The sequence below is a fragment of the Coenobita brevimanus genome, chromosome 25, assembly GCF_032717465.1.
Source record: "Coenobita brevimanus isolate Jiangsu-jjx chromosome 25, ASM3271746v2, whole genome shotgun sequence".
Taxonomy (NCBI): Eukaryota; Metazoa; Arthropoda; class Malacostraca; order Decapoda; family Coenobitidae; genus Coenobita; species Coenobita brevimanus.
The window spans coordinates 1,902,963-1,926,518 of NC_136978.1; the positions used below are offsets into that span (position 1 = coordinate 1,902,963).

The 23,556-nt window shown below is 45.5% G+C and overlaps 1 protein-coding gene across 1 annotated transcript in view; it reads right to left on the reverse strand.

Annotated features, from left to right (window-relative positions):
* Positions 1–540: 540 nt before the first annotated feature.
* The window catches only part of LOC145393735 (zinc finger SWIM domain-containing protein 4-like), a 222,871-nt gene continuing 199,855 nt past the window's right edge, over positions 541–23,556 (reverse strand). Inside the window, exons 3-15 of the mRNA XM_080267778.1 lie at positions 21,469–21,596; positions 20,877–21,020; positions 9,215–9,363; positions 8,859–9,009; positions 8,347–8,492; positions 7,986–8,188; positions 6,428–6,663; positions 5,890–6,201; positions 4,884–5,301; positions 4,154–4,308; positions 3,496–3,659; positions 2,535–2,801; positions 541–1,218 (exon numbers count right to left, since the gene is read on the reverse strand). Of these exons, the coding sequence (XP_080123904.1) occupies positions 541–1,218; positions 2,535–2,801; positions 3,496–3,659; positions 4,154–4,308; positions 4,884–5,301; positions 5,890–6,201; positions 6,428–6,663; positions 7,986–8,188; positions 8,347–8,492; positions 8,859–9,009; positions 9,215–9,363; positions 20,877–21,020; positions 21,469–21,596 (3,151 nt within the window). The remainder of the gene's footprint in view (positions 1,219–2,534; positions 2,802–3,495; positions 3,660–4,153; positions 4,309–4,883; positions 5,302–5,889; positions 6,202–6,427; positions 6,664–7,985; positions 8,189–8,346; positions 8,493–8,858; positions 9,010–9,214; positions 9,364–20,876; positions 21,021–21,468; positions 21,597–23,556) is intronic.

Consider the following 23,556-nt stretch of genomic DNA (forward strand, 5'->3'; position numbering starts at 1 on the left):
AACCCATTTGTTTCTCACTAATCTTTGGTATAAATACACAGTATTTGCAAAAGCAACTGAATAAATACTATACATAGTATTAAGAATAAAATGAGGATAATGTTATGATCTTAGCACACATAAGTGAAGTTGCGCATACATTGAAATGAACATCAGTGACTTGTCAACAGTTAATGAGATTATACAAGTGACATATGAGGTGTTATATATGAAATGCAGATAATGTACAGTTACTTTAGAAATAAATATTCATCATGCCATTCAACCTGACAAAAGACTGGAAAGGCTTCACAATATTTAAGTTAACTGAGCCACAAACAAAATTTTACTCAGCACTGGGTTTATACAGCCATGGGAATACATGACATATGCACTTTTCAAACTGATCTCAGAAACTTATTGTAATAAGACGCTAATGTTTATTGATTGAAGTTGTATCCCGGCATTGCATACTGGAAAACATTATTATATTTAATGGGAAGAGCTTAATGCTTTGCTGAAGCACTTTCTGCAATGTCTCTGATACTGATTCACTAAACATCAGCCAAATCGTTCCCTCACTAAGCACATCAACTTTTTCTTGCCCTTGTATGCCACTTTCATGTTCTCAATCAGCTGTGCAAATTGAATGTGTCCATCATGGGCAAGCATGAAAGTCTCATGTGCTTTTGTCAGGAAGTCGATGAAGTCCTGGTAGTGTCTAGGCGATATATGAGTCAACCGGGAGTTAGTGGTGTTGATGTATGCAAGAATGGTGGCTTCAAGCAGGCCTCTCAATGGGGCTTTGTCAAAAGCCAGTGGTTTAAGTGGCCGTCGTTTTGAATCTGGACAGGCCATACCAGGAGCAGAGAGAGAGCAGCGTCTCAAAACATCCGATAACACGGTCGCACACTGCACATTTTTTATCAGCACTGGGAGGAACTGGGACAGCTCTGGTCGTCCCAGAGAATGTGCCAGAGCTACAGCCCAGTGGATATCATTAATTGCTGGGTGAGGATCCTGGTTATAAGCAAGGTGCACACTCCTCATGGCCAACATGGAAAGAGTGAATGCACGGTGGGGGTAGCCCCGGTGTTCCATGTAGCGGGCAATGGTGAATAGCTGTGAGGAGGACATGGTGTGGGCTGCTGCATCAACCACAACCTGGTATGCACTCTCAAATGACATTGGATCACTCTCACATAAGGTCAATGCATTGAGAGCACAGTTTGGTGGATCCTGAAATGCAAAAAAATATGCAAGTCTTAGTTGCTGTATACTAGTCTCAGAAATTATAATACCAGTTGGTTCTTCTCTCATATTTAATTTTTCTGTCTTATTCTATGGTACTTTATCATATATATTGTGATTCTCCCCACATGCATTCTCCACAGTTTGTCTTACTGAACACGCTGGATATACACGTCCCCTACCACTCCTGGGACTATCCTATTTGCCACTTACTAAACATTCTGATACCATCCTGACCTTCTCTATCCCTCATTTAACCCTTGCCGAGTTACGGAAGCACGATAAAAGGGATTTAATCCCCAAGCTAGGCAACTAAGGCCATCTAGCCGTGCTAGATTACAGGAGTGTGCTACCACTCCCGGCACGGCAGTCCCGGGCGAGGCTCAAACTCACAAACCCCCGGCCACGAGCTCGATGCCCTACCTCTGAGTCACCGTGCCCCCAAAGCACAATAAAGGTCTGCACAAGCCAAGCTGAATATCTCATATGAGGTACAATTTACACTGGTTACAAAACAATAACTCAGGGGAGGAAAACAACCTTACAACAAATCAGCCCGGAAAGGGTTAAAATAACACCAAGCTTCTTTTACAGGATGCCCCTCATGGGATTGGCCATGGTACAGCTGAGGTTTTTCATGGGCTGAAAGATTACCCAAACACTAAAACCAGCTAACTGATTCCTAACAGTGCTCGACATTGTTGGGGAAAGAAATTTCAGATGTGTACAGTAATATGACTTAAAACAAAGACAATGCCAAAGCTTGTATATGGACTTTTACTTGCTTGTGCCTGATTTTCTATCAAAGTGATGACTGTGTGGTTTGAACTCCAACTCTCGTATTTGAATAAACTGATTATGAAAGTGTTTGTCATGGAATTCATCAAATACTTAATCTGTTGTAAATACTTAGAAGCCACAGAGGATTACAATTATCCAGAGCTATCTTCTATATTTTGTTACTTAATTTAGTTTTATGTACTGTTTTATTCTTTTTTACCTGTGTTTTGCTATTTTGCTTTACTCATAGAATCTGTAAACATTTATTAATGCTTGTTGTATTAAAGCATTTGCATTTGGATCACTTAATGCCAGAAATTATCGACTTTATTCTTAACTGTGGTCACTAAAATACTTATCTGTCTAGTTACCAAGCTTGTAGCTACACTTCAAACACGGCAAAATTTCCCAGCACTGATCATAACTAGCACCTACAATCTTCTTCTTTCTTTATGAATAACAGTACTGGAATTTACTCACGAAAGGCTAAAGAAAGAAAATCAACTTTATTCAGTAAAACAAACCTTAGTGGCACACTGCAGGGCAAGAGAACGAGCACAAGCTGCCAACTCATCCTGCTTTGAACGGTCAAGCTGTAGACGCATGACGGTGGTGTGACTCATGATGTTTGAGGCCACTGCTCCTGTAGCCTCAGTTGGAGTGAAGAGGCTAAACCAGTTCTGCATGATGGAGATGAGGGCCGACACACCGACCTCTGTAGCACATGTCACCAGCCACCGCACCATCTCCCGCCGACGCCAGTTTAGTGAGCTTAAAGTCATGCGCATCACCTGAAAGACAGTTTCATATTACTATTTACTGCTTTGGAGGTGCTAGAGAGGGATTCCTTCATGTGGTAGCAAAGATATAACTGGGCAGCTCAACAGCCTAGTTATACAAGCATCCCTCAACTACTGCCCTATCCCCCAAAAGGAGGAAGTCCACCAAGTTCCCATATCCAAGGAACCCAGGGCTACTACTGCTTTGGAAGAATTATACCCACATTATAAGCACTGTTACTCAGGAAATACAACAGTATCAGCTTAAACAAGGTCCTTTTCAGGTAATCAACTACAATTCTTCCAGTTGAAAAATTAACAACACTGATTTTAAGACAGAAATACTACATTGCCTTGAATACTGTTAGTGCTATACAGGCTGTATGCTATTTTATTATCCAAACTAACTAAAGTGTTGATATAGCTTTCCTGATCTGTCTGATGTTCCTATGGCATAAAAATAGTTGAGGTTCTGGATTCAAATATATCTTGGAAATCAAGCTAAAGTTATCACCGATGCATAACATGACCAATGCAAATGACATTATGAAATTTTTACGCTACATACTGTACAGTTTCCTTGGTAACTGATACTGGTGTTCTCAGCAAAGAAAATAATGTACACAGAATAAACATTACTATGTACAGAAAAGTATACCAGCTCTCTGTAGGCAATTAATAAAAATATTTATTATTCATCCATTACCTGCAAACCCAATTCTAGAGCTGCATTAAGAAGGAGTGAGTTCCTTTGTCCCTCTCCTGGTAGGCCTAGTCTAAATGCATCCTGGGCCAGTTTAAAGAGGTGAGAGGAACTGTGAATGTTCCTCAGAGCTGCATCTAACACAGATCGAAGTCTCATTACGTCATCTGAAAGGGAGATTGGAAAGCAAATAATGTTAATATTGTTAGTATATTACAGAATACACGATACTGCTGGATCTTATGATCTCCAGGGGGAATAAAATGAAAGACAATCAATCTTTCAAGATAACAAACCTGGGCATCAGTACATCACACTGCCACCAGACAAATTCATTCAGCTTTGGGGTTAATATTTGGTCTCAAAGGAGTAAGTTACTCAAGGGAAAATGTGCTACAATACAGGCAGTTTGCAGCATAGAAAATACATTACTGTACAATACTATGCCCTAGCTCATAGCAATCTGTATAATAAAAGTTAGTATATCCTCACTCTTCAATTATTATCATCAACACCTTGGCCCCTCTTATGACTTCACTATTGGTAACCATCATAATCATCATCATCCTTCTTATTGTATCTTCACTCCTTAGTCATCATCATCATCATCATCATCATCATCATGACCCTGCTTTCCACCTAAACACTGTGCAACACTTACTCTTTGCAGCATTAATCATGGTACAAGCCAGAGTACACTGTTGGGTCTCAATGTGGCCAAGAGTGAACCATCGAGGGTACCGCGACAAGACCAGCGACGACACATTGCCATTCACTGGGTCATCCACATCTTCATGGTCTTCAAGAATAGGTAGTCTGTTGGCAAAAGCAGGAATTTGGATTATTAGTTAAAAATTAAAGGGTGATGTGAAGTGCCAGAGGAAATTCATCCAAGTCATACCGGATGGCAATGTGCGAATGGAAAGAAGGGCTATTATAAAATGTAGGTTATAAGTTCAATATCAATGGGATGGGGAATGGAAAAAGGACATTACAAACTGTGAAGTACAAGTTCTGTATCAAAGGGATGAGCATGGGGGGGGGGGAGAGAGAGAGAGAGAGAGAGAGAGAGAGAGAGAGAGACAGACAGACAGACAGAGATAGAGAGAGAGACAGACAGACAGACAGACAGACAGACAGAGAGACAGACAGACAGACAGACAAAGACAGACAGACAGACAAAGACAGAGAGAGAGAGAGAGAGAGAATCTCTCCTGGCAATGTGAAAAGTGTGTTACAAAATTTGATTTAGTACAGAAGCTTATTCTCAAAAGGAAGGGAAATGGATACTGAAACACTTATTGGAAGATCACCTACTCTTATATATGCTCCACTACCATCATAAAAGCTCTTTAAGGCATCTATTCATACCTTTTTTTTTTTTTATCTACCTTATTGCCCTGAGAGCCAGTTGGTATGCGAGGTCTGGATCCTGTGGAAGGAGTGCAGTGAAGAGGAACTTGGTGAAAGTATGCATTGGAACACTCTCAGGATGAATGCCCTCTCCTAGCCCAGAGAATGGCCCTCCTTCTAGTAGCAATCGTGCTTGTCGACGCAACACAGCCATTAGTGGGGAGTCGAAATTGAGCTCCTGGAGTTTTAGTATCATCTTTTCTTCTTGCTTACATGCCTTTTCTTGTGCATAGAGTCCTGGAGGCATTGCACGTTGCTGACCAAGACCTATAAGAGCTGCTTCCAGGGCCAGAGTGAGGTAGGACTCCCAGGGGTCACTGGAACCAGGGACGGGCACATGGCGATAACGAAGTGGTGCCAAGCTGGTTGCCTCCTCACTTACAACACCCAGCCAGTCTGCCATCGCAGGGAAAGCCACAGTTAGCAAGAAAATAGTTTCATCCCTTTAATACGATGACACATTTTCAATCCATTCTTCCTGCTACTGTACCAAATAAATTTATTCATCTCTTAACTTCAACATGGGGAGTCCTTAAGAAGCACAGCATCGTTTGATTCTATCTAACTTGATTTTTTAAGAGACCATTCAACCTGGAGAGGTTAATATATAAGGGAATCATTAAATCTCTCTTTACAGGTGGTCTCCTCTAAGATTAATAGTCACCTGGAGATACAAAGACTACATCACCAAACGGAAGGGATTATGATGACATCACACAATGCAGATATTCATAACAAAATACTAATACAACCTTAAAACACATAAAAACCCCTGCTCTACAATATATCTAAAATGCTATTTAAATCTGTTATGCTTATCAACAATAGAACAATACCATAAGTGTACCTATGGATTATGATCTACTTTTCTCTACAAAAACATGGGTACAGTAATCTTTTCCGTACCTCTGTATTATTATATTACTTCTATATTTACAATTAACATCTATGAAGTAAAGTTTAAATCAGCCAGTTAAAACTCACCACTATGGTACTGGAATCTTGGCAGATCTTCGGGTAATAACGAAGCCTCAGCCAGAGTGTCAAAGAGGCAGGTGATGGGATCTAGAGGATGACCAACCCATGATTCCTGTGCCCCAGGACCCAATGATCTGCATGCCCTGGACAAAGAGCACCTGGGCAGCATCTCATCTCGCTTGCTGCCCCACCACAGGTATGCTTCACGCTGGGCTTGCTTAAGTGTGCGGACAACAGAGACGGCTAGACGTAGAGCCTCACACGTGTAACCGTGTGAACGCAAAGCATCTACACGAGAGCACGCCATGGGTACAGGCTCTGCAGAGATAAACAGGAGTGTTTCATCAAGATAAACCACTTAAATTTCCATTTACTCTCTAAGGCATAGACTACACAGAGATAAGAAGAAACATTTGGTCTAGAGGAAACACTTAAAAGCTGGCATTTACTCTCCACAAAAATAAAAAATCTTACTGCTTAAACTCCTGGACCATGTCATCCCAGAACTAGAGTACCTTCACAATAAACACAATATCAGCAAAGCGAGTATAAATTTTTCCACGGTCCTCCCAACAATGTAACACAATCATACCATGCCAGAGAGGTTGTCCATGTTCATTATAATAAGATGATGATGAGTGGTGAGCTGAACGGAGAATGGGGGTTTCACCAGCCAGAAGGGAGCGCAAGTGGGGGTCATCCCAAGTCAGGTTGCAGGCATCAATAGCCCGGTGGAAGATGGTTCGTGGTGGTGCACTGATCCTTCGTCGCTTGTGACGTCTGTAAAAATTAAACTTACATGAAGTACTCATTTTATGTCACCTTTCTGATGTTCATGGATTATTAAAGGAAAATTGTTTACTGAAGTTTCACTGCTAGGGTCCATGTGGTGTGCTGATCCTTTCTCCCTTGTGTCATCTCCAAAGTTGAAATTTATCAATCTTGGCTCTTGACAAGGCTAAGAGAGGCCTCAGGTCAGAGATAGGTGTGTGCTAATCTATCACATTTCAAATGCATATGGTGGTATAGGTTTTCCTGTAATCTCAACATTATAGTACAATAAAATCAAAGACTAACCTCTGTGATGACCCCTGAAGAGTATTTCATTGTGTTATTTAGCATTATTAGTACAGGTATTAATTCACTAGTAGACAAGAACTTTATTGTTAAGCACTGCAGACAAACTAGAATGTGGCCATCACCCTTCCTTGCTTCCTGCACAAAATATAACTCACAAACAACTGACAATGCCCTCACTGTAGCGTAGTCCCATACAGCGCAACACACATACAAGTACTAACCTCACACAACTATACATAACCTCATAACATAACCTCAACAAAAGATCTCTGGGAGTGCCCAGCTGAAGTGGCCTATTTCTTGAAGTCTGAGGCCACAACAAAAACAACAACTACTACTACTATTATACCTCTTCTACCACTACTACTACTCCAACCACTGCTTCTTCTTCTACTACTACTACTACTACTTTTTTTTTTCCTAGGTCACCTCGATCCATTGGGAAATTATAATGTGTAGATCAAAACCAACCTTCATAATAACACAGATCACCATTTGGAGTTGTAATGTGAAGGTTAACACTAACCCTCATGTTACAATCCACTGGCCCCAAGCACTACCATTCCTACTACTTCTGCCACTGCTACTACTACTACTATTACTATTACCATTACTACTACCTTTGCTACTACTATTAACTACTACTACTAGTACTACCACCACTACTACTTCTACCATTACTACTATTTCTCCCACTATTACTACAACTATTACTACTACTACTACAACCACTACTACTACTACTACTACTGCCACAACTAATGTTACCACCACCACTACTACTTCTACCATTACTACTGTTTCTCCCACTATTACTACTACTATTACTACTACTACTACAACCACTACTACTACTACTACTACTGCCACTACTAATGTTACTATCACGACCACTACTATTCCTACTACTACTAATAATAATAATAATAATAATAATAATAATAATATAATAATAATAATAATAATAATAATAATAATATAATAATAATAATAATAATAATAATGTAATATCCAAAACAGACCTATGTGATGATCTCCTGTCTCTATCTCTATCTCTGGCCTCTCGTTGGTTGTGGTGGAGGGGGTTGTGGTGGGGGCGGTGGTGGTGGTGGTTGTTGTGGTGGTGGAGGTGATAGTGACCCCCCTCAATTACACCCCGTCGTCTCAGCTCATCCTCATCGCTTGTCTCGTCGTCTGAGCTTAGATAATATGCTGCAGAGTGGTTCTGGTTGGGGAAAGACATCAATGGTTAGTACATGGTAAATTATCAGGTAATATGCAAATGATAGTGTTTGGGGAGATAATTGGGAGCTTAGTGTAATTATAATAAGCATCATCATTCTCCATTCAACATTCAAACACCCTTGGATTCTCGGTTCTCACTCTGTCTGTATTTTCGTGGTGGCGGTGGTCGGGGTCTTCAAGGGGGCACACATCAGTCTGCGCCCACTTCTCTAGGGTGTGTTGCCACTGCTGCCGCTCGCTGGCCCGGCAGTGAGGCGCCAGAACCACACACACCCACAGGGCAGCTGTAGTGGCAATGCACTGGCTTAACTATGTACGCAATTATTGTAGACAGAATTTACACTATACAGTATAAATATCTTATGTGTCTTCACCATACATGGCGGTTTTTAATGATGACAGGCATAAAGATACGTAAGGTAGAATTGGAAAGGCGTATGAAAGCAAAAGTATGTATTATATTGTGCTGTTTAAAGTAATGTGGGCAATGAAAATATTAAGAGTTCACGGAAGAGGCAATGATCTACTCTTCACAGTATGCAATATCTTCTAAAGAGGTATAATGACTCAAAACAGACTAAACAATATCGAGTCTAAGGAACACTGTGTGCATTACATCCAGGCCACGAAGTATACAGTGTGTGTCTTACCTATGTGGTCCCAGTGCTGCCGACACTTATCCGTCATTGGTGTACCTTGGGACTTCCACAGCAGGAGGCGTGGGTCATTGAGAAACTGCTCAGTGATCAGCGTCAGCATCTTGGCCCCATTACTGTCTCTGGCTCGCACCATTTCACGCACCTGTTATAAAAATCATCAAAACTTACCTTCAGATCCGCATAAACATTAGCCAACAAGATATGACAACTGACTGTGTGCTGGATTTTCCTGTCTTTTGGGCCGAACTGTGAACATGGATTTTTCACCTCCTGTACTAAGATATTCAGCCATAACCTAGCAAAAGAGAGACGTGAAGTATATCAGTTCCACATTAGTCTCTTCTTACCTTGGTGAACATAAAGTAGAGTTGTTTGTTGGCGTTGTAGTAGCCGCCCTGTGTGAGATACTGGCCCACCTGCTCCTTGACCTGCTCGGCGTCTAAGTGCCAGCAGTGCTCCTCCTCGGCACTCCCTCCTGCAGTAGGGTCTGGGGCGCCTGCAGAGTTTGAGATATTTAGAACTAGTACCTGATGTGGCTTCTGAGAGAGAGAGAGAGAGAGAGAGAGTGTGTGTGTGTGTTTCTGCGTGCGTGTGTGGAGAGGCGATGGTCACTCACTTATGTCACGTCAGAGCAGCCTAGCCACGAGGTCTTACGCTCCAGGTGGGGCCATAAAGGAATGAACGATAAAACAGACTCAAAACACCTAAAAACAACAAATAACGCCTAAATCCTAAAATATGCTTCTGAATATTACCCCATCACTGCAAAAATAAGCAACGTCTCTCTCTCTCTCTCTCTCTCTCTCTCTCTCTCTCTCTCTCTCTCTCTCTCTCTCTCTCTCTCTCTCTCTCTCTCCTCGACATGTATACTGTTTTGAATTTTGTCGTGTATATATAATTCAGGGATAATTTGGCTTTCCCACGCCGCCAGCTCGATAATATTACCTGTACAAACACCGCCTCGCCCATAAACCTGACTCATACGACAGTTGTGTGTGTGTGTGTGTGTGTGTGTGTGTGTGTGTGTGTGTGTGTGTGTGTGTGTGTGTGTGTGTGTGTGTGTGTGTGTGTGTGTGTGTGTGTGAGGGGAATGACGTGTGCTATGCATGTTTCTACTCTCGTTGCCATGAACACACACACACACGTTTTATTCTGGTGAAAACTGGTTATTTGTTCAGCTGGCAGAAACCCTAGTAAATAATAACACTAATAATAACTATAATAATAATAATAATAATAATAATAATAACAGGTGTGCAAATGGAAAAACTACAATTCAGCCTTTCCCTTACGATAGACAGATTTTAGTCACGTTGAATGTACTACCACTAAGCTGCCGTAAATCCTAGCAAAGAGGCCAGTAGCATATTCCTACAGGCGATTTAAGCACCAGCACGGAAAATTTATACTGTATATATTTAAGGATATCCGCACTACATCATAATTTTGTGTCAATAGCCAAAAGTTCGTCATTTTAACTTGGCGGATAATTTTTGGCCTTCTACAGCTTATTTCCTATCGCTCAAGAGCAGAGTAAGACAAAAATACTGTTCTACATCCTCTCCATGGCACTTCTTCATGACTGGCGCTATGTTCTAGTAATATTCTCAACAGCTTAGCATTTACGACGGAGGGAGGTAAAAAGCAGCGATTCTCAGCCTATTTCGGGTCGCAACCCCCTATAGCCTTGGTTCACTTATCTACGCCTCCTCCCTCTGCTTCCTGGCATTATTTGACTCTAAAAACTTGATCCGTAATTAATTATTGTTATTACTCTTCCCGCAGATTCAACTGGATATCAACCTAAGTGAACACAGGCTGAATATTCCCTTCCCCTGCAGTCCCCTACCCCTTGACGGAATATATGGGCTGGGGAGTTGAAGGACGTTTATATTCTAACTGCCGTGCGGTACACCTTGCAATATAAGGCTTTTTGTAGTCTTTAATTTTCTCTCGAGACGATCAGATTAGAGAGAAGAGAGAGAGAAAAAAAAACAGGTGACATGGCGACACACGGAAATGGAAATAAATATCACGGGCATAAAGAAGAATGTTATTTGAAGGATGGAGCAAAGAGACTGAATTCTAAATATCAATCAAAAGGTGAATCCCCGAGCTAGGACCAGCGGACAATATACCTCTGCAAGACAGGGAGAGATCCTTGGACAAATCACAACACCTCTCGCCAGAAATAAGCTATCCTGGTGCAGGCTCCAACTGACAACCCTAGGATCGTGAAGCGCGATCGCTGCCACTGAGCTATTCTGGCCCCAGTGTAAGTCAATGGTTCATTGTGACACACACACACACACACACACACACACACACACACACACACACACACACACTTGTTCATGCCACTCTTTATTTTCCTCCAAGTCCCCCTTGGAAACTGTTCACGCCTCCCTAGGGGTGCGCCGCACGCCCCCCAGGTTGAGAACCACTGAGTTAAAGTGAAGTGGATGTTGTCCAGGCTGAACAGCCGTGCATGTTGGTATGCAATATCGCTTGTACAAAGTACCTATCTCTTAGCACACACATAACACACCATAAATCCATCAGCATCATAAGAAATTCTGTTCCTCAGCCATTATGGGGGCAAACCGCACTCCCTTCCCTTCCACACAACCGTAAATACGAGCCATCCAGCAGAACGCGGCAACGACTCGACTATTTGCAAGCCGATATCCTTCAATAATTTAAGTCGATGTATAGAGCTATGCATACCCGGGAGGCACGAACGCTCACAAAACTTCCCCTCGCTCACGTCCTCCACGCCTGCGCATCAAGATTCATGTAAACAATGTGAGTAAAATACTACGCTATCTTTTTAAACCTGCACGCACCCGCCTCACTCCAGCCGAGTTTGCCAGCCTATTCAGAGATCATTATCTAATTACAGGGACTGGGAAAAATCACTATTTGGTTATATACGGTGTATCATCATTTCATAGAACACAAAAAATGTTACTGCCTCCTCCCCACCCTTGGCATGGGCTCTGAAAGCTGCCATTTGGCATTCAAATTCGCCCTTGCGTCTAAAATCCCCCTTGATCAAATTCAGTCCCACGAGCCGGGGCCCCTGAGCAAGCGTGATGTGTGAGGCCCGGGAGTGAGCGTGACGGGTGGGGCCCTGGAGCGAGGATATCACCGCCCTCCCTCAGCCGCGCCAAGATTATGTTTTCAGAGGGAGGAGAGAGAGGGAGGGAGAGAGAGATGGGCACCCGACGGAGGGAGAAATAGGCCTCGGGAGACAGGAGGGGAGAGAGAGGGAGCTTGGATTACCCTCCCTCTCGATATATAGAGTAAGTACTGTGCTGCTGACTCATTACGGACGCACGAAAGAGAAGGAACATTTACGAAAGGTGAAGGATGAAATGTAATATCACTAACAGGCGAGGAAATGCAAAAACCTCAGAGCATAAGCAAGGAAGGGAAAAACACGGGAGGTGAAAAACTAGGGGAGAAAAACGGAGAGAAATACGACACAAGCCTTGGCCAAATGGGAGAAAGGAGGGAGAAAGATTAGAAAAAGTTGTTCACTGCACGACAGAGAGAGAGAGAGAGAGAGAGAGAGAGAGAGAGAGAGAGACTATTGACCTGGTATCGTCTAAGGCAGTCCGGACCACCTCATCCCCTACCAAACCTACCCCTGCATGGTACCTGCCCCTACACGCGCACGCACACACGTAATATGTGTGTGTGTGTGTGTGTGTGTGTGTGTGTGTGTGTGTGTGAGAGAGAGAGAGAGAGAGTGACGGTAGAGGGAGAGGATGGGGAGAGGGGAGATGAAGGACAGGGGAGGGAAGATGAGGGCAGAGGGAGGGGAGATGAGGGTACAGGGAGGGGAGACCGATGGAATGATAAATGGAAGGGGAGGGGGAGGGGGCGTGGGAGTGAGGGGAGGGGAGGGGAGAGGGGACTGGGGGGTGTATAAGGGCAGGGGAAGGGGGTGAGGACGGAGGAGTGGAGGTTAGAGAGCATATGAAGGTAGAGAAAGAAGGTGGGGGGGGGGAAATGAGGGAGGGGGAAGGGAAAGGGGGAGGGGAGCAGGGGAGAATATGAGTGAGGGAGAGGCATCGAGGTTTTCTACCCTCTCCCTCTATCCACCCAGCTTCCTAACCCTATCCTCCCTATGTCCATTTGCCTATCCAACAATCTCCCTTCTCTCATTTCAAAGCTCGTATTATCTATCCATCCATCATCCTAAAAATCTTCAATCTTTCCATCCACATTCCTATCCCTGCAGCTTCCTATTCCCTATCCTATATCGATTCGTCTACCCACTCATCTGACCCCTATTCAGTGCTCACATTACCTATCCCTCCACTCAATATCAGTCATTCAATCCCACACTTCGTAACCTAGCCACGTACCCCTACTATTCTTTCTATCCCCATACCACTCTGAGTTACCCTCCCCATTTAGTCAACCCCCTATCCCCAAGTCCCACTCACCTATCTATCCATCTATCTATCTATGTCTATCTATCTATTCATCCCTGTCGCTTACTATCACCTGTCAATTACTCAATCACCTATCCTTTGCGTCCACGTATATCATTACCCTTCTCCTTCTCTAGATGTTGTATTCTCTTGCTCTCTCTATCCCTCTTCCTCGATCCCTCTCTCCTCCTCGCCTCATCTCATTGTCTTCTTCGCTTCATTCTCCATCTGATCCTGTTTTTGTTTTTTTCCTTCTTTTTTATTTTCTCTCTCGCTCCAATTTCTCTTCCTCATTCCACTACTCCTAACCCTCCTCAGTTCCAATCTAGCTCCATCTCTCCTCAATCCCCCCTCTCGGTCCACTTCTGCTTCTCCTCATTCCACCTCTCCTAGTTCCTCCTCATTCCTCCCTCTCGATCCACCTCTGCTTTTCATTCTACTGCTCCTATCTCCTCTCCTCACTCTCGGTCCACCTCTTCTCGTCATTTCACCCTCTCGGTCCATTTCTCTTCCTCCCTCTCAATCCATCTCATTCCATCTCTCATAGCTCCTCCTCGATCCCTCATCTCGATCCATCTCTCCTCCTCGTCCCTTCATCTCGATTACTCTCTCCTCCTCCTTCCTGCCACTCGGTCCACCTCTGCTGGTACTGACGGCATCCTCCCATTGATTCCTGGGTGGAGCGGCGGTGGTTGCGGCGGTAGGGCAGCCTCCCCCCCACCACCGCCTTTTACTTTCTGATGACAATGAAATAACACAGTAAACGAGGCCACGCTAGCCTTGCATCGACCCGCCCCGCCCCGCCCCGCCCCGCCCCGCCCCGCCCCGCCCCGCCCCGCCCCACGCCGCATCGTATTGCCCCGTTTTTTCCCCTCCCTTCCTTGCCCCGTTTTTCCCCACCATATTCCCCTTTGCCCTGGCTTGCCCCGCCCCGTCCTACCCTACTGTGACCTGCCCTACATTGCCCTTCTGGTGTCGCCCTACGTGCCCTGTTCTTCTCATCTGCGGCTCTTTTTCTTAACCCTGCCCCTACTCTGCCCTACATCTCTGCCCTGTCTTTTCCACCCTACCCTTATTTGCCCTGCCCATCTGTGCCATGGTCTAGTCGGCTCTGTCCTGTGTGTCCTACCCTAATCTGTCCTGCCACACTGTCCTTCCCTTCTACCCAGGCCCTCTCAGCCCTGCCCTTCTCTGTCCCGCCCTGTCTGCTCTGTTCTGATCTACTCTGCTCTCTCCCTGCCTTACTCTGCTCTCTGTTCTTCCCTTCTCTGCCTTCCTCTGCTTTACTTCTTTCCCTACTCTGCCCTGTCCTTCCCTGCCCTGCCTCTCCGCCGTCTCCTGCTGCTCCTGGGTCCTGCCGTGACATGCTCTGCGTCTGCCATCCTTCCTCCCTGTCACAGAAACTTCAGTCTTACCTAATCTCTCTCTCTCTCTCTCTCTCTCTCTCTCTCTATAAATCTCTATCTATCTATTTGTCTGTCTGTTTGTCTGTTTACCTACCTTACACCATTTACTGTTACCTTCATTTTCTAGCTTCTCTCTCTCTCTCTCTCTCTCTCTCTTTTCCACGGGCATCTAGTATTCATTAAAGCCACATTACGGGTACGCAGGACACAACCCACTTGTTTATCTTTTATTCCACGCTTTATAGCAGTGACCACCTCCCTCGCTGAGACGGAGATTCATAATGCACGGAGGGATTGGGATTGGGATTGGGACTGGGACTTGCACTGGGATGGACAGGAGAGAAGAGGGATAGGTAAGGACGTGAGGGACTGAGATATGGAGGGAGAAAAAGAGAGGAAGAAAAAGAGAGTTCCATAACACAGATGGAGAAAAGAGATTGGAATTTTGGGAGGAAAGGAGAGAAAGTGACTATGATGAGATAAGAAATGATGATGATGATGATGATGATGATGATGATGATGATGGGTGGAAACGAGAAAGAACAGAAACTAAGGAAGAAAATGGGAGGAAAATGGGGCACAGAAGGGGGGGGACTAAAGAAGAGGGAGAGAAAATACACAAATTGGGTTACTCCAGTGAATATGACGCTAAACTGACTCGAGATTAGAGCGAGTTTAATTAATAGCATAAAATCTCTCTCTCTCTCTCTCTCTCTCTCTCTCTCTCTCTCTCTCCGGTGAATGAGACTGCAGACAAATTACTATGGCGATCAAGAAATAGCCCTGGAAATGAGAGAGAGAGAGAGAGAGAGAGAGAGAGAGAGAGAGAGAGAGAGAAACGATGCCATATAAAGAGGGAGGACAGGAGAGGAGAAGAGTACGAAGAGGAAAGGTTTGACGGAAGGATAGGGGCTAGGAGGAAAGGGGAGGAGAAGGAAGTGGAGGAAGAGAAGTATAGGAAGGAGGAAGAGAAGTATAGGAAGGAGGAAGAGAAGTATAGGAAGGAGGAAGAGAAGAACAGGAAGGAAGAGAGAATCCAGAAGGAAGGGCGAGGTGGAGACTATGGAGGAGGCAAGGGCTAGAGAAGAAGGAGAGGCAGACCGAGCTACGGAGGGAGGGGGAGGGGAGTTGGAGGGGCGGAATCAGGCAAGACTATGGACAAGGTATCGACTAAACGCGTCTAGAGAATTCGGTGGCATCGTACCAGCTCGGCCCCAACGTATGCAAGACGTGACTCGGTTTTTTCGTCATTTGTATTTCACCCACGCCATTATCATACGAATTCGGCGCGCGGAGAAGTTAAATAAATCAAAGTGGTCGCCTGCCATCGTAACCGAATTTGTCTTCCCCCGAATACTCCCGAAAAAATGTAAACAAGAGGGAAATTCTGAGTCTCCCCACCGGCATCTGTCCTTTGAAGTGACCGACGAAGTAAAGGGAGAGGGAGTGCAAGGACGAGGCGGAGAAGGAGTTGGGGAATGCAAAGTCGGGGAGGGGAGAGGGAAATGCAGGTTGGTGGAGGGGAGGGAAATGGGAACGGGAAGAATGCTAGGGAATGGAGGGGTTGGGAGGTGGGGTTTGAAAGTGGGGAGGGACGAGGGAAGGCGAGAAGGGAATCGGGGGAGAAATGTAGGGAAGGGGGAATACAAGTGAGAAGGGGGAAGGGAAGGAGGAATACAGGTGGGGTAGGGATGGGGAAGGAAAGAAGGGTATGATATGGAGAAGCAAGCTGGGGAGGGAGGGGGAATGCAAGGAGAAAGCTAGGAGTTGGGGAAGGGAGGTGAGGAAGCAGGAAGGTCTGAGATGATGTCGGTAAATGCGAAGTGCTTTGCCAAAATAAGACGATGGCGAAGATGGCGGAGGAAGACGAGGAGAAGGACGCAAGAATATTACGATAATGAAGGCGTTTTGGGGGAAGGACGAAGGTTGGACAGAAGGAGATAATGAAGGAAGGAGAGAAAAGGAAAGGGAAGGAGGAGAGACGGTGGAGGGAGATATGGAGAAGGTAGGAAGGAGAGAAGACGAAGGGAAAGCAGAGGCGAGGGAGGGGTACGGTGGTAGGTAGGGGGGAGGGGGGGCACAGAAGCAAATGGAGGCGAGACATTGATTTTCAATTGGGCGCGTTAGGCCGAGGGTAGTGAGACACCCCCACCACCTGACCCCCCCCTATTCCCCACCATCTCACCCCTCTATCCCCCCACCATCTCATCCCCTCCCCTACCCCTACAGATGGCTCCTCCCTCCTTCTTAAGCAGCTGGTTCTCTCTCTTCTCTCTCTTTTTCACCCCTCTATCTTCCCACCGTCTCACCCCCTCCCCTTTCCCCCACAGATGGCTCCTCCCTCCTTCTTAAGCAGCTGGTTCTCTCTCTCTCTCTCTCTCTCTTTCTCTCTCCTCTCCTTCTCTCTCAGCTCTCCTTTCCTCTCTTACAAATTCTGATTTTCTTCTCCCTCCCCTTTTTGCTCCCTTTCTCCAGCTGGCTTCTCCCTCCCTCATCTTAAGCAGCTCTCTCTCTCTCTCTCTCTCTCTAACAACAAACCGACAAATGAGAGGAACAACTAAGGGAAAGAAGAGAGGGCAGGACATTTGGCAAGAGGCTGGGTATGCAACCTGAAGGGAGAGGGGAAGGTGGAAGAGATGGGGGTAAAGGGGGAGGGGAGGGGTTGGAAATGGGTGGGGGGAGAAGCTGGGAGAGAGAGAGAGAGAGAGAGAGAGGGGTAACTGTGGAGGGGAGGAGGGACTGAACGTAAACCTGTGTGTTCATGTACATCGAAAACATTGACTGAACATGATAAAGTCCAAGAAAACAATGAATTCGAGTGTAAAATATCTAATACACTTTTGACATCATTTAAGAATAAAAGAAAAAGTTTATTTGCTGAAGTGGCGACGGAAGTTTAAAAAAAAATGAGAAAAAGACGAACGTTTGGTGAATAAAGGCAATTAAAAAAAAAGGGGGGGGGAATTTACGAGAGAAAATATTACAAACGGGACGCAACATAGGTACAACAGAAGGCACAGAAAAGAAAAAAAACGCTAGAATATGTAGAAGACGAGGAGAAGAAACAAGAACATTTGCTAAGGAGGGGAAAGACGGTGGTAGGACATCTGCCAAGAGAGTGGGGAGGTTGGAGGAGTGGAGGGGAAGGAAGGAGGAGGTGGAGGGAAGGTGGGGAGGTGGAGAAAAGCTAGGGAGGGATGAAGGTGGAGGAAAGCTGAGGAGGGAGAGAGCTGGGAGACGGGGGAGGTAAGTGGACGAAAGCTATGGATGGGGGGAGAGAGGCGGAGGAATGCTGGGGAGGAGAAAAGGGAGGTGGAAGTAGGTAGGAGGAAAAGGGAGAAGATGGAAGAGGGGAGGAAGGAAAAAGGTGGAGACAAGCAATAGAAAGTGGAAGAAGATGAGGGATGTGGAACAAAAACATGAGGAGGCTGGGGAAAAAGGAGGAAGGGGGAGGAAGAAGTGGAGGGAAGCAGGTGAAACAGGAAGAAGGGAAAGAGGAGATGAAGGAATTAAGAGAAGGAGAGGAAGAAGATGGAGGGACATGGGTGGGCAAGAGGAAGGAAGGAAGAGATGAGGAGAAGAAAGCAAGAGAAGGAACGAAGTAGATGGAAGCAAAGGCAATATGGAGGAAGGTGGGAAACGGGAAGGGAGAGGGGGAAGGTAGACGAAGGGAGGGAGGGAGGGAGAGGGAGGGAGAGAGGGAGAGAAAGAGAAGGAGGGAGGAGGAACATAGTCATTTCGAGAGGGCAGGAAAACCACAATCAAAAGAGAGCAAGAAATTTAGGGACACCATAACAAGTCTGCAGTCCCATCCCTTCCCATCCACTCTCTCTCTCTCTCTCTCTCTCTCTCTCTCTCTCTGGCAAAGCTAAAACAATAATACCACTAAACTTAGTCTTAACAGTAGCTAGATGAAAGAGAGAGAGAGAAACGCTCACATCTCTCAAAATCCAGTTACTGCTAGATTTCTTGTCGCTAATATTAACAACTGTTGCTAAATGGTACAGAACATCTAGCAGAAACCACACCGCTAAATTGGTAACCCTGCTTCCCTTACCCACGATCCCGCTCTCGTATTCGCTAAACGAGGCATTTCGGCCCCACGGTAAAACTCGGGCACTGCAAGCAAGCCACGACTCGTCTTTATGGAGCAACACTCGTATAATAAACCTTTGGGGGGATGGGAACGAGCGTGCTGTATCTCTGTCGGGGCCTTCCTTCCTTCCTTCCTTCACATCCCCCACAACGCACTTGGTTTGTTTACATTTTTACAGGGACCCGAAATGGACTCGTAATGTTCCCTTGTCTTCCCGCCACTTTTTTGTTTTGGTGTGTTGTTTACAAGGACCGAAAGGGAGACTCAATATTTCTTTTAAAAAAAGGCAGACAAATGCAAATCACAAAAAGCTGTAAGGCCTCAAATTCGACGAAAGCAAGAAACGAAAGAAAATCGCAAAAGACGGCTCCACCATAACAAGCAAACTCTGAATTCCCCTCCCCTTCTCTGAGCCTGAACGCGTCACTCCATTTAGAACTCTGAAAACCAAACGCAGCCAGAAGGGGGAGACGGGGGGAAAAAAAAAAATAAAAAAGCATAAGAAAAATACCACCAAGAGAAGGGTCATAGGGTAAAAAAAAAAAAAAGAAAAAAGAAAAAAAAGAAAAACACTGACATTGGTCCGAAGCTGCAACTTTTTTTTTTTTTTTTTTTTGAGGGGGGGGGATGACATTCCTTGGTCTAGATTCAATGTGTTATTTTCCGCGCTTAGATGAGCAGCAGGGGTCGTGTGTGTGTGTGTGTGTGTGTGTGTGTGTGTGTGTGTGTGTGTGTGTGTGTGTGTGTGTGTGTGTGTGTGTGTGTGTGTGTGTGTGTGTGTGTGTGTGTGTGTGTGTAGGAATGAGAAGTGGAGAAGGGGAGGAATGAGAAGGAGGGAAAGAAGGGAGAGAGGAAAGGTGAAGGAAAGCCCACAGGTGAGAAAATGGATGAGGGAGGGTGAGGGTAATTGAGGGAGGGAGGGAGGAAGGGAGAGAGGGAGAGAGCGTAAGGGGGAGGGGGAAAAAGGTGTGACGATAAGAGTAAGGATGGATGGAAGGAAAGAGGGAGGTTGAGAGTTAGTAAAGTGAATGAAAGGTAAGGGTGAGGGATGGTAGGAAAAAGGGTGACAGTAGGTGAGAGAAAGGGTGAGGGAATAAAAGGAAGGGTAAGGGAGAGAGGGAGGGTGAGGACGAAAGGGTGAAGGAAGGATAAGGGATGGTAGGGACAGTGAAAGAGTGAGAGGCAAAAGGAAGAGTGAGAGAGACTGTAACTATGCGAGGGAGGGCAGAGTGAGTGACAGGGGAGGGAAAGGGAGAGGGAGAAACAAGGGAGGGAAGGGCGACGGAGGGAGGCTGAGTGACGTGGGAGGGGACACCAGGGAGGGAGAGAAGAGAGAAGGAGGGAGAATAAACAGAGAGACATGAGAGGGAAAAGGAGGCAGGGAGAGAGATGAATAAGAATGGAAAACGAAGAAACAGAGAGACAATAATATGATGAATGGAGGAGTTATGACACAAGAAAGGAATAACACTTTTAAAAATTAGGTCCTAAATTAATGACAATCAAAACAAATAAAAAGAAAAAGAAAGATAAAAACAGGTAAGGAGGAGAAATTCATGAAAAAAAGAAACACCAATGCAGAGGAAAAAGTAATGAAGAATGAAAAAGAAATATAAAACTATGAAAGGAGATGAAGATGAGAGAGGCCATGACCTAACCCGCGTGAGGCTGACAGGATACAAAGAATAATGGCAGGGGCTACAGATGGCACAGAAAATACAGGTTAGAACAGAGGACACAGAAAATAAAGGAAGATGAAGCTATGAACAAAAAAAGTGTGAGGGGGAGCAAGGATAAGAAAAAAAATAAGAAAAACATAACTCAAATTGGACAGTACTAAGTAAGACATAGACCAACACTTCGAAAAATCATGCAAAAATACTGATCACAATATTCACACTGTAATAACAAAAATTAAAAACCGAAAAACTAATGTAAGACGAGGAGAAGGAAGTAAAAACCATAATTGTACAGCTGTAAGGGAACACAGTATAAAAAAAAATATATACAAAAAGGCACGATAAACAAGGTTCGAGAAGCGGTAAGACTCGTTTCGACCTACCCTGGATGTGGTTGATGGGGTGGGTCTGCTGGAGGATCTGGTCAGCGAGCCTCTGCGCCGTGGGGAGGACTTCGGTGTGGTGCTCGCTGATCAGGTACTGCATCATCTTCTGCAGCTGTTGTCGATCCATCTGCAGCAGCGTCTCTGCGGATGGAAGGGACGGGCAGACGGTAAGACATCATTATTCTTGTTAATGCTGGATGATTTTCTTAAGCTGAGGACAGGTATCTCATAAATCTCTTCATTTCAAAACGACTCCATTTGGCCAATTCACTGCTTGATATCTTTTTCATTTTTCTTGCGACCGCCGGACCATTTTCTTACGCTAAGGCAAGATCTCTCGTAAACTCACAGTGTTAAAAAAATACTTCATTTAACCCTTTCACTTACAGGCGTGTACTTTAGGTAGGCCTTGTTATAAAACATAGATCAAAATAGTGATGCTTACTTATACTGCTTACATAGGAGGAAATCATAGTAATCGCAGGGTTAGCAGATATATAATGTGTGTGTGTGTGTGTGTGTGTGTGTGTGTGTGTGTGTGTGTGTGTGTGTGTGTGTGTGTGTGTGTGTGTGTGTGTGTGTGTGTTACCTGAGATGGGTATCCTGAGCTGGACGGTGTGTGCGTGTCTGATGCGGTGGAGGGATAATGCCACCACGTGAGGGCACCAAAAGATGTCACGGGTGTCACACGAGCAGGTCACGGATGTTATCTTGCACCTGGGGAGAAAGACACAAACATCAGGCTCATTTAAGATCACATACGATGGGGAGAAATGGGGAGAAACACTGCGGTCACATTAAATCATATAGGGTACTGAAGCAGGTTAAAGACGCTACCTTGCACCTGTGGGGAAAGGCACAAACATTAGGGTCATTTAAAGTTACATAAGGTACACATCAGCCTGCACATGGGTAAAGAGGGTAACATCAGCGTCATTTCAAGTCACATATGAAGCACTAGCAAGTCAGATTATGGTGCACCTGAAGGAAAAATTGCTGTGATTTCATGTTTGAGAAGAAGCAGGATATTTTGCACCTGGCGTGGGAGTGACAAACAGCACGGCCATTTAAGGTCACCAAGAGCCATTATAATTTCATAGCAGACCGCAGAGCTGCTTGGATGGACTTTACATACACGTGTTAATACTGGCAATGACCACACATGTTGGCAGTAGCGGAGACCACAAAGGACCGAAGGAGACCGAAAAATAGAGCACAAAAACATGGACTCGAGGCCTTCCCTCACACTGCACTGTCTAAGCATGTGAACCCTTTATGCCAGACTTGGATGTTGTTCTTTTCGTATGCCCTTGGTCTCGCAAAGGCCAAGGTTGCTGGAGATAAGGCTGAAGGATTGCAGTATTATAAGTATGTGATAAAAAGATGAATAAAACGGGACTTCATTTAATCTCTACACATTAAATAATAAGGTGAGGTGCACTGTGCAGATGTACAGGCCTTCTACCTCACCACAGACACGACCAACCACCCACCCACACACCACACAACCCACCACACCCCACCCACGCCTACACACCACACGAGACCCACCGTACCCACCCATATATCACCCCCACATGCTGTCCCACCCCCCACACAACAAATGGTGTTCACCCCCAACGCCCGCCTGAGGACCTAACAACCCCTCCCCAGCCCACACCCACACCCACACCCACCACCAGCCCCGGGTGAAGAACCAACCCCTCCCCCTACTCCCACACCCCCACTCACCCGCATACTGCAAAACTGTATGCCATTTCATCCACTGCCCTCAAAGTTTTCTCGTTCTAGAATGATCACACTTGCTTTCCCTAACCCTAACTTTCACCTTCCTAACCTGGCCTTATCTAACCTAACTCATCACCAACCTAACTTTACCTAACCTTACCTACCCCAGCCAGACCTAACCCCACCTACCAGAGAAGATTTAACCACTTCTGCACGATTATGTCTTTCCTACGCAGGGGTAATATCGCCTGGGGTTAGTGTGAGGGTGTGAAAGGATGGGTGAGAAGGGGTGCTGTGATGGGTGGGGGAGAGAGGGGTGGGTAAAGAGAGGGGGTGGGTAAAGAGAGATGCTGGTCAGAGAGGGAGGAAGGGGGGAGAAGTGAGAAGGCAGGAGGAAGGAGAACTGGAGGAGCGGAGGGATAGGAGAGCAGAGGAAGAGATGAAAAGAAGGGAGAAGGAAGATGAAAGAAGGGAAGGAAGAGGCAGAAGGAGGAGAGATGAGGGGAGGAGGATAGAAGAATGGGGGGGGGGAGAAGGTAAGGCGGTGGGTCAGAAGGTGGCACTAAACTGCAGTGGGTGGAATATATAATACCTGAAGCCACAACCAGTACACCTACACCCACCCCACCTACACCCACTACACCTCACCTTACACCTTGACCCAACTCCCTCTACGCACACAGGTACACATACACCCGCCCAGCCTACCCTACACTCATTACACTCACCCTGCTTACACCCCACCCTACATCCTGACCCTAAACACCCTTACACCCACACACCTTATACACCCACCAAACACCCAGCTACATGACCATTATCCCACATAAACCTCTCCTCACCCCACCCATCCCTTTCACCTCCCACTCTCTCTCAAAATTCTCCCTCCATCCTCACGTCACTCCATCCCTCCTCCATCACTGCCTCAGTTTCTCCATCCTTAAGTCCC